Source organism: Pseudonaja textilis, chromosome Z (assembly GCF_049901715.1).
Source record: "Pseudonaja textilis isolate UNSWEBS1 chromosome Z, rPseTex1.2, whole genome shotgun sequence".
NCBI classification, from domain to species: Eukaryota; Metazoa; Chordata; class Lepidosauria; order Squamata; family Elapidae; genus Pseudonaja; species Pseudonaja textilis.
The window spans coordinates 80,356,438-80,370,291 of NC_142008.1; the positions used below are offsets into that span (position 1 = coordinate 80,356,438).

General features: G+C 36.5%; 1 protein-coding gene across 2 annotated transcripts in view; it reads right to left on the minus strand.

Moving 5' to 3' along the window:
* Window positions 1-13,854, minus strand: part of SDHA (succinate dehydrogenase complex flavoprotein subunit A) — a 45,166-nt gene that overhangs the window by 12,787 nt on the left and 18,525 nt on the right. For both annotated transcript variants that reach the window (XM_026721724.2, XM_087916041.1), the window contains 4 exons: window positions 6,339-6,534; window positions 5,919-6,090; window positions 4,411-4,529; window positions 2,440-2,551 (listed from right to left, as the gene is read on the minus strand). In XM_026721724.2, the coding sequence (XP_026577509.1) occupies window positions 2,440-2,551; window positions 4,411-4,529; window positions 5,919-6,090; window positions 6,339-6,534 (599 nt within the window). The remainder of the gene's footprint in view (window positions 1-2,439; window positions 2,552-4,410; window positions 4,530-5,918; window positions 6,091-6,338; window positions 6,535-13,854) is intronic.

Here is a 13,854-nt window from a genome sequence, read left to right on the forward strand (position 1 = left end):
AGTCAATGGGGGCAGACCACTCTAATAGGCACTGCCTCCCTGTGGGGGGATGAAGCTTTTGAGAAACTCATTGCCACCAAACTGTGATCTGACCACAATAAGGGGACCAAGGACAGGTCTACCAATTCCAGGTCACATAGACACTGCTCTGACAAGAACACCAAATTGGGAGTGTGGCCACTATTACTAGTCGGGCTCTGAATATTCTGGGACAGGCCCGTGAAAGTCATGGTTTCTATAAAATCTTGGGCCATCTATTTAGCCATCGTCCTTGCTTGTTTTTTTTACATGTGCACCCAATATAAGCCCTATCCTCCAAAATAGTCTTAAGTAAGACCCTACCCACTCCAGCATGCATGGGTAGAAAATAAGCTAGGGGAGTGGAGTTGCTCTTCTACTTACCTTCAGACAGTTGCAGCAGGCCTCACACACCCTGACACCTGCCTTGCCGGCCCATTTCTTCTGCAATCAGCAAGGCTTTCCTGAAGGCCTTTGCAGCTGATAACAGAGCTTTAGATCAAACCAGAGCTCTATTATTGGCTGCAGAGGCTTTCAGGAAAGCCTTGCAGGCCTTGCCAGCAAAAGAAGTTTCTGAAGGCCTCTGACAATGAAAAGGAGCCCGGGGGCAACAGGCAGAAGTGAGATGAGTCAGTGGATGACATCCCCCATCCCTGAAAGACCTGGTGCCTTTTTTGATGGAAAAAATATAAGACAGGGTCTTATTTTGGGGGAAACACAGATATGTGTAAGTGTACTTCAAATTTATGCTGGAAATGTGAACAAGGATAATTTTATCATGATGTAAAAAAACTAGGTAACATGTGGCTCAAATACAGAGATTTAGAGGATTTTAAAAGAATATTCAACTTTTAATCTTTAATCTTAAATCAGAACTTTCCTCCCTGAGACTGAAGGTAAGAGATAAAAAAGAGCCAAGGAACATTGCTTTTATAATTGATATTTGATAACTGCAGCAAAATTATTGAATGCACAAAGATCTTTATCTACAATACCTACAATAAAGTAATAGCTGATGAAGATGACAGAACTTGCTGAAATGGCTAACCTGACTTACTTGGTTAAAGACAGTATGTTTCGTGGTGACTGAAAATCCCTTATGGATTTTTTGCATAAAAAAGAAAAATGAACTTAAGATCTACATTTTTGATGATTAGACAGAATATAGCCCTGATGGCAAACCTGTGGCACACAGCATTATCTCTAATGGCACGCGAGCCGTTGTCCCAGTTCAGCTCTGACACATGCGCACGCACCTCCCAACAGCTAGCTGGCCTTCAGGTCTCTGCCATGCATGCACGGGAGTCTTGCCTACAGACTTATCTCTGCCTGTTGTCATCTGGCTGGCTGCAAGTTTCCTAATCAATTCCTAATCAGAGTTAGCATAGATGGCAGAGTGCAAGGGAGCCAAAAGGACAGAAATGGTGGGAAGAAGCAATGAAAATTTGAAGCAGAGGTGAGTATATAGGGCAGGAACAGCATGAGAACTATACCTAATAATGATCCTGGTCCTGGTCTAACAACTGCAGTGAAAATTGCTGGAACTGCTTTGGTAAGCGGTGTAGTCATATGCTATTTCATCTAGCAACCTCTTTGCTTAGCAATGAAAATTTTGATCCCAGTTAGGATCTTTTTTAACTTATTTTTCTACAGCTTAATATTGAGAGAAAATTATAAGTTACACTTTTATGATGAACATTATTTAGCAAGATTAGAAAACTCTTTGGTTCATTTTGTATATGAAATAAACTAGAAGATTCTTTTCTTTCATTCCTTTTTGATGTGCCCTTACTAACTTCCTTTATCTTTGCATGAAACCCCGCCCTCCCTTTCTGTTGTTTCTACTGAAAGAAGTTATCACCCAAGCCAAAGAGGAGCTAAGATCCTGGCCCTGGTCATTCATATATAGACGATACATTCCACAAAGACATGATACATTGTTAGAACAACAGGAAGATCTGACCAGGCTAGGGAGAATAAATAAGATAAGAACATACATCAGTTTGGCAGCCTAGGAAGATAAAACATTGAGGCCCAGGAAACAATGTCCTGACGATCCCAAGTTGGTAGTTTAGCATACAGAAAATAAGGAGATGTAAGGGGAGGGCTTTTTAGGCATGGCTTGTTCTGTGCTGAGATATAAAATGTATTGTTAAAGTCGTGAAATTTGCTCTCCTTGTACTCAATCCAATTGAGAAGGGTCTTGGGAGGCCGCACTTGCAACCGCTTTTTCTTTCCTACAATAAACCTTTGAAATTGTGAACCAGAGACTTGTCTTTGTGTTCTGAATATTGATATAATAATAATTTGGGTTTTACATCTCACAATATATTTAAATAATGATGCAATTACATTTAGGTTAATTGGATAAAATTATTTATGAATTTTCACACATCTATGAAGTCTGTATTGAAACAATACCTCTATCAAATGTTTTCAGATCATCCAAATCTTTATAAAGTCTGGACATTTTTTCACAGCCTTCTTGTAAGACAGGGCCTGTACGGAACACAGCAGCATGGCTCTGCATTGTCTATAAAGAATGAAGGAGCAATATACTTCAATTTATTTTCTTTGATAACTTTAAAGTAAGAATTTAAGTTTCTACATTTGCCAAAATAATTATGTCAAAACTCACCCACAGACTTTTAAGACAAATATATAGTTGTTTTCAGCACCTATAAACTACTAGTTAGAGGTGATTGGTGTTCTGACCCAGCCTTCACAAGCCCCAAATCAACAGCTTACTTATGAGGAAACCCCCCCTTTTTATTTAGAAAGGCAGGAATTCACAGCATTCACTGACAAAGCTCCAGGTCACATCTCCACAGGTGATTTACAAGCTGTAACAGTCTCTTAGTTTCCCCACAGGGAGCCTCAATTATCACTTCAATTCCAACACAGAGTCCTGACTGACCTGGTTAGTGGTAAGGAAATCCTGGCAAGGAATCCACCAGAGGGAGCTCTTCTGGAATAATGCCTCTCATACTGCTCCTCTTTATATCTCAGCAGGAGAGAGGCTTGTTAATGTCTCCTTCTTTTCCTGAATAGCTGGCCCTCAGTCCTGCATTGCATACGCACATCTGGAACAGGGTCCAGCTGTTCCTCCTCCAGCTCATCTCAGGCCCTGAAAAAAGCTGTCTCTCTGCCTGAGCGTGAATAGATGGGCCCTGCTCTGCATCTGGCTTTGAGACCTCCTGTCCCTCAGAACCTTCTTCCGGCTTTGATGGTAACCCAGACATCCCCTCCATCTCCTCTGACTCATCTAACTTGATTGCCATTTCTTTGGCAGTCGAGGAACCACAACAATTAGAATCAAACTTCAGGTACTTTTCAGAGGCTCAATTATCTAATTATATTCTCAAATTCATTTTTGCACAAATTTATGTCTAAATTCATATGAAATGGATATTTCATATTCTACTAAAGCTCCCAACAGCAGTGTACTTTTTTCTTCCCATACAAAGAAACTAAACTGTTCTGTGACGAATATTTTCTGAGATCTCATTTTTTTATATGTTGTCAGTTTCAGACCATAATCTACAGATTTTTTGACAAACAGCCAAAGCCCCCTAACAAATGGATCATTAATCAAAACAACACAGAGTTCTTACTTGAAATACAAATAACTAACCCCAAATTATCATACTTGGATTAATTAAGCAAAAGACCTAACTCTATTGAAAAGTTTATAATACTAGGAAAGATAAAAGAAGACTAGCAGCAACATGGACTGGAATCAGTTACAGCGATGAGAGATACACAATTAGAAGACCTGAAAAATCAGATTATCCTCGAGAAATCTATATATGTGGTCCCTAAGAATCAACACTAACTTGTTGGCCCATAATTAAACAGTACATAAGAATTCTTATAATATACTATCTTTTACTAGACTATGTACAAAACATAAAATTTATTTCATCATTTATTAAAAATATCTACAAAGTCAATAGCAGCTAAAATCACTATAGAAGATAGCAGGAGTGTGCTGTGCAAGAAAATAAATCTCCCTTTTTTAAAACAAACTTTTCCAAAACTTATGGGAGATATATTTGTATCCTAAAAATCCTCCATGCAGCAAACAAGCAATATTATTAGAATCCCATAAATCATTAGACAGCTGAGATATAAGAAGTTTAATTTAGGGAACTCTAGGACTAAACAAACTTCAATTTAAGTTGCTGAACCCAACAACCATATCAAATTAGGCCTCAATAATTTATCAACGTTTAGATTATAAATGGAGTCATTGGTATTAAATTTGGAAAAGTCAAGGGTAGAATTTTTTTGGGAAAAATATTTAGAACATTCTGAAATTGAGTTAATAATTAATCACATGCTGCAAGTTGAGATTAAAAACCTATCCTCCAATCCAAAGATCTTACTTACTTTTTGCATATTAAGTCTCAGTTCTGATGTTCTTACATTTCCATTGGCGAAACGCAATTTGTCAAGATTTGCAACAGATTCTTCACCTGCATTTGATTTAATTGATGGAACGGATTCCCCTAACAAAAATAAACATAAATTATCTAATTGCATAGTGTTTCTTTGCAGGGAGCAAATATAATAATAATTATTATTATTACCTTTATTGTCAGAGTACAACATATGTAAAATGAGATTGGCTGAGCCTCCCTTTGTGCACCCCGCCCCCAACACAACTCACAGTGAGGACAGAAGTCCCTAAGCCAGTCCCAATCTTATTACACTATGTGATCTTGTTGCACAACGTGCCAGCCCCGCAAATCTATCATGCTATGTTTACATGAAGTTATTTTCCATTCAGAAGTCTGACAGACCACAGGTAGAAACTGTTCTTCAGCCTGTTGGTGCGGCTGGCTATGCTTCTATATCTCCTAACTGACGGCAGGAGAGTGAAGAAGTGCTGACTGGGGTGTGAATCGTCCCTGAGAATCTTACTCACTCTTCTAAGCCCTAGCAATGTCATTTAGTGGTATCAGGAAACAGCCCACAATGTTTTGTGCAGTGCTCACCACCCTCTGTAATGTCTTTCTATCCACGGCAGCATACCTCACCGTAATGCAATATAAGAGGACGCTTTCTATTGTGGACCAGTAAAAGGAGGTTTAATAAAGGAGTATATTTGTAGTTCAGTGTTGATGAGAGAAATTCTTGGTGCTTATTTTCTTGCAGGCATTTCATTACCCAAACTATGTAATATCATCACTGATGATGTTACTTAGTTTGGGTAATGAAATGTCTGCAAGAAAACAAGCAAGCTCAGAGAGCACTAAGGACCCCTCAAAGATAATATTACCCATATTCCCATCTATCTCATAAAAATACAGAAGAATCCATTCTTTATGACATTTACAACTTACAATTTGTACTGGCCACTACCATTCAAAGAAATTGGATTATAAATCTGGTTCATGGTGTAAAGTTAGTTATTTAATGGACTGCCCCTTTTCATTAATTTCTGTCCAATCTATTCTGATAGAATTAGCATGTTCTAGACTACGTAGTTTAAATTTGTTTGCTGATTTTGGAAAGCGTAGAGAATTATGTCTTTAGCAGCCAAGCTCCCAAATAACATTAGATGACATTAGATAAGTTCATCAGAGGTAATGAGAGTAACCCACCCCCATCCCTAAAATACTCTGTGCTCAAATTAATGACACATATATTTGTTTAGCAAATGCATTGGGAAGAGCAAGGATAACTAGTTGTTACTTGAGGTAGTTGATTTAGCATTTGTTCTGACTTCTGACCCCAATGGGCAGGCTCCATTATGGTCATAACTTGACGACTACATGTAATTTTCAATGACATAAATGAAGCATCCTTAATTCTTAAGTGTTACAAAATACAGCATTGCAAAATTTAAATGTTAAATGTACCCATTTTAAATGTTAAAAACTAAAGAGACTTACCAGGTTTGCATAATTCTGCAATGGTAAGAGCACAGGCACGACCAAAGACTACCAAGTCTAAAAGTGAGTTTGCACCAAGTCGATTAGCACCATGAACAGATGCAGAAGCTGCTTCACCACAAGCATATAAACCAGGCACTATTTGATCTTTGCCATTTCCACGTGTAATTACCTGTCAATATATATATATATACATATGTATGCACAAATGTATATAGAGAAGATGTGGCACCTTATAATAAAAAATATTGTCACTAGATTAAGGTACAAAAAGAAAACTAATGAGAGTGTTTGTTCTGATATACTGTCAAAGCTTTAAACAGTGTATAAAAAATAAACATCTAGTCTATTAATATTAAAATTCAATAGTGAGATGGACAATATATAAATGTAATAAATAAACAATTGTTTTGAAATTACCTGTCCTTTATAGTTTGTAGGGATACCTCCCATATTGTAATGCACAGTAGGTAGGACAGGAATAGGTTCTTTTGTGACATCCACACCAGCAAATATCATAGCAGTTTCTGAAATCCCAGGAAGACGCATTGCTAGTTGCTGTGGTGGCAAATGGTGCAATTGCAAGTAGACGTGATCCTTGTCAGGACCACAACCTCTGTTGTTATTTTAAAAAGATATGTTAAATAGAGATAAAAAAAATTCTTAATACTATTTAGATATAAACATAAGACCAACAAATAATTATGTAAGAGAATTGTGTCAAGTGTTTGCAAACTATACTTGATTTGATTTTGGTAGCTACATTTTTTAGCTCTCTTAAATTCTCTTAATTTTAATTGTTTTGTCTTACATTTTTTTACTCTTTACTATATTGAAAGCTGCCTAAAGTTACTGTATCCATGAAATGAGTAGCATAAAAATTAATAAATAAAGTTCAAATACAAGTATTCCCTAAAAAAAAAATGGAACAAATCTGCAAAAGGGATGTGCAAAAGGGATGTGCAAAAGGCTTTTGAAATATTCTAAACTCAAAGTAAAAATTCCAAGTGTCTAAAAGTGAAACAAAACATAAACATTTTAAGAGTTCTGTTTCAAGAACAGGATGTTTTGTTACAAGTTAATTTGGAATATTCTGATTGATCACTGCAGTTAGAATGTTTTCTGGCTTATGACTGAGTTGCTCAGTCATAATAATGTATAATAATACAGTAACACAGAATGACATCTTTACATGTATTTGACATCCTTACACATACATCTCTTTTTTTCTTCCCTTCTTGATTGATCCAAGATGGCGTGGACGATGGCTGCCTCGGTGAAATGCTCTAATAGTTTCTTTATTCTTTATTATTATCTGCAATTCACTAGAGATTTCATATTCACGAGACCATCTGCTAAGAATTAGGCAATGTTTCCTTAAGGAACAGCGTTCTGATTCCTCACCCCCTCCTGTCTTTGCAAACATGGAGGAGATTCTAACTAATTTCCCAGTGCTATGGATTACAATAAACAAAGGAAAGAAGCAGCAGCGCCGAAAAAGGAGACGAGGTGACCGAGCAGGAATTTTAAACAGACTAAGGAATACCGGGGGGGAAACTCCCTCTCCCTTCAACTTTTCTGACTAATTTACACTCACTTGCTAATAAGATGGATGAAATACATCTTTTAAATAGATGGAATTCTGATTTCTACAATTTAGCAGTTCTGTTTTACTGAAACCTGGCTTAATGCACAAATTCAAGATGACACCACCTTATACACCCCAGGATTTCAGAAATTTAGATCAGACAGAATTGAAGAGACATCAGGTAAAATAAAAGGGTGGAGGATTTAGTTGATTAAAGATTGACTGGTGTTTTGGACTTGTTCTGAAAAATTTGGAGTTGATTTAGACTGATTATCTAGGAATTTGGAGTTTAACCTGATGGATCTGTGACTTGTAAAAGAAGAACAACAGTGGAAAAAATGTGAGAGACAGGACTAAACCCAAGAACAGAAGTGACATTTTGAGATTATACAGAGAGAAAAGAAGTTGATTTAACAGACTGTGACTAAACAAAATGTGAATGGACAAGGAAAGGAAAGTGATTGAATTCTACTGGACTTCTTTTTATAGAATATAATTAATGAAATAACATTTTGATTAAGGTTTGATTGAATTGATTGAATTTACTAAGAATTTAAAAGTTTAAATGACATGAAACTATGAAAACTGGTGAAATACTATTTTGATGATTATTAAGGTCATATATATATAAGAAGTGGAATATAGAATTGTTTAAAGGAAACCGAAACAAATAAATAATACAGTTGATATACCATAATATAGTAATATAAAATAGTTGTATAAGAATAATTTACAGCAAGTATGTTTTAGGGTATTATATTACACTCTTTCTCTCTTTTCTCTCTCATTTTGATATTATCCTTCCTGTCATCCCTTTTGCTCTCTCCCTTCTTTATCTTCTTTAATTTTGGTGATTCAGTTAGTTTCAGATTCTATAAAAGATTGAATCATATCTGAATAATTTAGAACATCATAAGTGGAAAAAGATATTAATATTCTAAGGGAAACTACTGAATAGAACTAATAACAAAAGAAAAATTAAATAGTGAATGGTAAAGTGGGAAGATATCTACAATAAAGTTAGGAATATGACCAGTACAACAACAGTGAACCTGAAAGGGAAAAAAACAATGTCTGGTTCATCAATGTCTACTGCATCTCCAGCGGGCCAAAAAACAATAGAAGGAATGTTGAATACGGAAAAAATGAGCAACGCAGCCAATATGAAGATGATGCAAGCAACATTAACAGCTATTCAGGAAACGATACTTAAAATGCAGGAGACAATGGTTAATAACCATACAGATATGAAGACGGAAATGGGAGAAATGAAGGGTAAGATTCAAAATTTAGAGAAGAAGATGGGAACGATCCAAGAGACACTGGAGAACAATGAACAAAGAATATAGAAACTAAAGCTGAACAAACAGGCAAGAGATTGGAAGGGATGGATAGGAAAGTAATAAGAGATGGACAGAGACTTAGAAGATTCGATTATCCATCTCGAATTGGAACGTGCAGCATTCTATTTGAGGTTCCAAAATGTATTGGAATCCAAAGATGAAGACCTGGGAGACATAATAAGAGGCACTGCAAAGGGACCAACAGGAAATAGTGAAAGCCTTAGATGAGGTCTACCGAATCCATACAAACTACGCCAGACGAAACAAGCTGCCTAGAGAGGTCCACATCAGGTTTGCCAGAAAAAATGTAAGAGATATTATATATAGAATCACAAAAGACGAGCCGATGGTATATAAAGAAAAAGAGATCACAAATTCCAAGGCGGGTGAGAGAGTTGAGGAAGGACTACAGATCTCTGGCAATACTCCTGAATAAATGAAACTTCTGGTTCCAATGGCTGGTCCCTGAAGGAATGCTGGTGACATGGCAAGAAAGAAGAGTAAAAATTGATAGTATTGAAAAGGCGCAAGAACTTTACGATCAGTTGATGGAAATAGAGGAAGAGGGGAGCAGCAAAGAAGAGTCAGAAAGCAAGAGTCAGGAGGACCAACAAGAAGATCAGCAACAGGGAATGCAGGAAACGGACCAAGAAGGGAGAGGCAAAGAAAAGAGAATACCCAAGGAGAAAAGGACTAAGAATAAGACCCTAAAGAGAAGCAAGAACAAACAGAAGATTTAGATAGACTCAGAATTAACAATGGAAGAAGAGATTAAATTACTCTCAATAAACATCAATGGATTAAACTCCCAGATCAAGAGGAAACCAATATTAACCAAATTAACTAAACAAAACGTTGATATTATATGCCTACAGGAGGTACATATCCAAAAACCGCATAAAAATATCTAGAATATCCCAAGTTGGGTGTATTATTTACAGCATTGGCAGATCAAAAGAAAAAAAAAAAGGGGGGGGGTAGCAATTTATGTAAAAAAAGGGATAAATGCAAAAAAAATCTATGCAGATGAATAAGGCAGAATTTTAATGATACAAATTAATTTACATCAAAAACAATTACTATTAGTGGGGATATAAGCCCCTAATGATAACCAGAAGTTTTATAAGGGACGGTATGATAAAATAGTGTAGGTGAAGAAAATATTTGCTTGATAGGGGATTTTAATGTCATTGTTGATGTTAAAAAAGACTATATTAGTATGGAAGGAACTAGGAAGAAAAAAAAAGAAAATTCTATCAAAATTTTTTTTTGATTTAACACCCGAGACCAATTTGGAAGATATATGGAGGAAGGGGAATCCAAATGAGAAGTAATATACGTTTTATTCTAGTCCACAAAAATTATGGTCCAGAATTGATATGGTATAGGTTAATGGGGCAATCGAGAGAGACATTAGTGAAGTAGAGATAATGACTAATATATGGGCTGACCATAGCCCGGTTAAAATTACATGGACATAATAAAAGGAAAAGGAGATGGATATTAAATTCACAAATAACAAAGGAAAAAGAATATATCTCAAGAATTAAAAATGAGTTAGAAACATTCTTTAAGGTTAATCTAAAACAACATACTAGTTTACAAAATTTATGGGACACTATAAAGGCTTTTGTGAGAGGCATATCAATAGCCTATATAGCTAAGAAAAATAAAGAAAAATGGAAGAAACAGAACAAATTACAAGAAAGGATTAAAAAATTTGAATATGGGCTCCAAAAAGACCCCAAAAATATGGAAGTTAAGAAAGAAATAGGGATGATTAGACATGAACTAAATTTGATAGTTAATTTGGATATCACCCAGATGTTCATCATTAAAAGAAGACAATTATGTTAAACTGATTAAGCAAATCAGAAAAGAATTGGAATTATGGGCCAAATTGAAACTGTCTATATTAGAAAATTTTGTAAACTATATAAAGATATAAGAATAGAAATTATAGCTAAAGATATTATTTAATAGTAGATAAACGCAATATAATGTATTATGATATTTAAAACAAAATCTTGTATAGATGCCAAGAACGTTGTTGATATCATGATGTTTTACGGTGTAAAAAAAAAAAAAAGAAAATTAATAAACGTATTAAAAAAAGATGGAGGATTATGTTTTTTATCAACAGCAGCTGGTCTCAGGATATAACTATAATATATAAATTCTGTGATGAAAATTGAGTCTTTACATATCAACTGCAAGCCATTTTATTCTCCATGTGAGTTCTCATTTCTCCTAATAGCTGTGTATGTTCCTCCACAAGCTTGGGTAAACAAGGCATTATGAACTCTTGTGATCAAATTAGGGAGACTGAAGCCAAATACCCAAATTCCCTTCCCAAACAAATTTAAGGAAAGAGCTCCCAAAGTATTTCCAGCATGTAAATTGTCCCACCAGAGGCAAAAATACTTTAGACCATTGCTACACAACAGTAAAAGATGCTTATAGGTCTTTACCATGAAACCAAGAATTAAATCAGTGAGGACTTGGTCTGATGAGGCAAAGCTGAAGCTCCAGGCTTGCCTTGATTGCACAGATTGGAACGTTTTTGAAGATACCTCTGTAGACCTAGATGACCTCACAGATACTGTAACTTCCTATGTCAGCTTCTGCAAAGACTTATATGTACCAACAAGGAATCTGCAAATATATAGTAATAATAAACCTTGGTTCACAACCAAACTTAAGCAGCTACATTGTTCCAAAGAGGAAGCCTACAGAAAAGATGACAGAATACTATACAATCAGGCCAGAAACATATTAACAAGAGAGATCAGAGCAGCAAAAAGAAGCTACTCTGAAAAGTTAAGGAATCAGTTCTCAACAAATGAATCTGCAAACATATGGAAAACTCTTAAAAACATCACGGGCTACAGCAAACCTCCTTCCCAGGCAGAAGGAAATCAACAACTAGCAGATGACCTGAATGTGTTTGAAAGGAAACTACAGCCACTTATCTACACAACCCACATCTCAAACACACCAACAACTGACAAGCCTCCTACAACTGACCCTAACCCATTAGGTTCACAACCTCTGGTGATCACAGAAAAAGAAGTGCAAGATCTATTACACAGACAAAAGCCAGGAAAAACACCAAGGGCAGAGAAAGTAACTCCTTCTTGCTTAAAAGTCTGTGCTGACCAATTGGCCCCCATCTTCACCCGAATCTTCAATAGATCACTAGAGATGTGCTATGTTCCTTCCTGCTTCAAACATTCTACCATCATCCCAGTGCCAAAGAAGCCGTCCATCAAGGAACTGAATGACTACAGACCAGTCGCTCTAACATCTATAGTTATGAAAATCTTTGAAAGGCTTGTTCTGTCCCACCTGAAAATCATCACAGATCTGCTGTCAGATCCCATGCAGTTTGCATACTGAGCAAATAGATAGATGATGCTATTAATATGGCTCTGCACTACATCCTACAACACCTTGAATCTCCAAATACCTATGTGAGGGTCCTCTTTGTAGACTTCAGTTCAGCATTCAATACTATCATTCCAGACATTCTTCTTACTAAACTAATCCAGCTAGCAGTACCTGAACACACTTGTAAGTGGATCCTAAGTTTCCTAACAGACAGGAAGCAGATGAAGCTAGGCAGAATCACACCTGAAACTTGTACAATTAGCACAGCCCCCCCACCCCCACCCCAAGGCTGTGTGCTTTCTCTACTTCTCTTCTCCCTATATACCAATGACTGCATCTCAAACATCTGTTAACATCTGTTAAAATACTGAAGTTTGCAGATGACATAACAGTGATTGGTCTCATTAGAGACAACAACGAATCCACATACAGACAGGAGGTTGTACAACTTGCCTCGTGGTATAACTGGAACGATCTGGAACTGAACACACTCAAAACCGTAGAAATGATGGTAGACTTTAGAAGAAACCCTCTCATACTGCCACCTTTTACAATACTAGACAACACAGTATCAACAGTAGAGACCTTCAAATTTCTAGGTTCTATTATATCCCAAGACCTAAAATGGACATCTATCATCAAAAACGTCATGAAAAAAAACACAACAAAGAATGTTCTTTCTGCTCCAACTCAGAAAGCTCAAACTGCCCAAGGAGCTCCTGATACAGTTCTACAGAGGAATTATTAAGTCTATCATCTGTACCTCTATAACTGTCTGGCTTGATTCTGCAACCCAACAGGACAGACACAGACTTCAGAGGATAAATATGATTGCAGAAAAAAGAATTACTATCAACCTGCCTTCAACTGAGGACCTGTATACTGCAGGAGTCAAAAAGAGGGCTGTGAAAATATTTACAGACCCCTCACATCCCGGACATAATGTGTTTCTACTCCTTCCTTCAAAACAACGCTATAGAGCACTGCACACCAGAACAACTAGAAACAAGGACAGTTTTCCCCGAAAGCCATCACTCTGCTAAACAAATAATTCCCTCAACACTGTCCAGCTATTTACAAAGTCTTTCAAGAGAGAAAAACTTTCAAGAAGAGATTGGACTGCCATTTGTCAGAAATGGTGTAGGGTCTTCAGCTTGGGCGGGGGTTGGACTAGATGACCTACAAGGTCCCTTCCAACTCTGATTATCTGTTACCTATCTGTTAAGTCTGCACTACTATTATTGTTAATCTTCTCATCACTCATCACCCATCCCCTCCCACTTGTGACTGCATGACTCTAACTTTGTCACTTGTATCCTTATGATTTATATTGACTGTTTCCTAATATGATTTGATTGCTTATTGTATCCTATGACTATCATTAAGTGTTGTACCTGATGATTCTTGACTCTTGATGAATGTATCTTTTCTTTCATGTACACTGAGAGCATTTTCACCAAGACAGATTCCTTCTGTGTCCAATCACACTTGGCCATTAAATAATTCTATTCTATTCTATTCAAGATTATTTGTGAATGAGTGTTGAGAGAATAAAAAGCAATTAAGTACACAGTTAAAAAAGATAACTTATTGCAGCTTCATGTCTGCCAGGCTG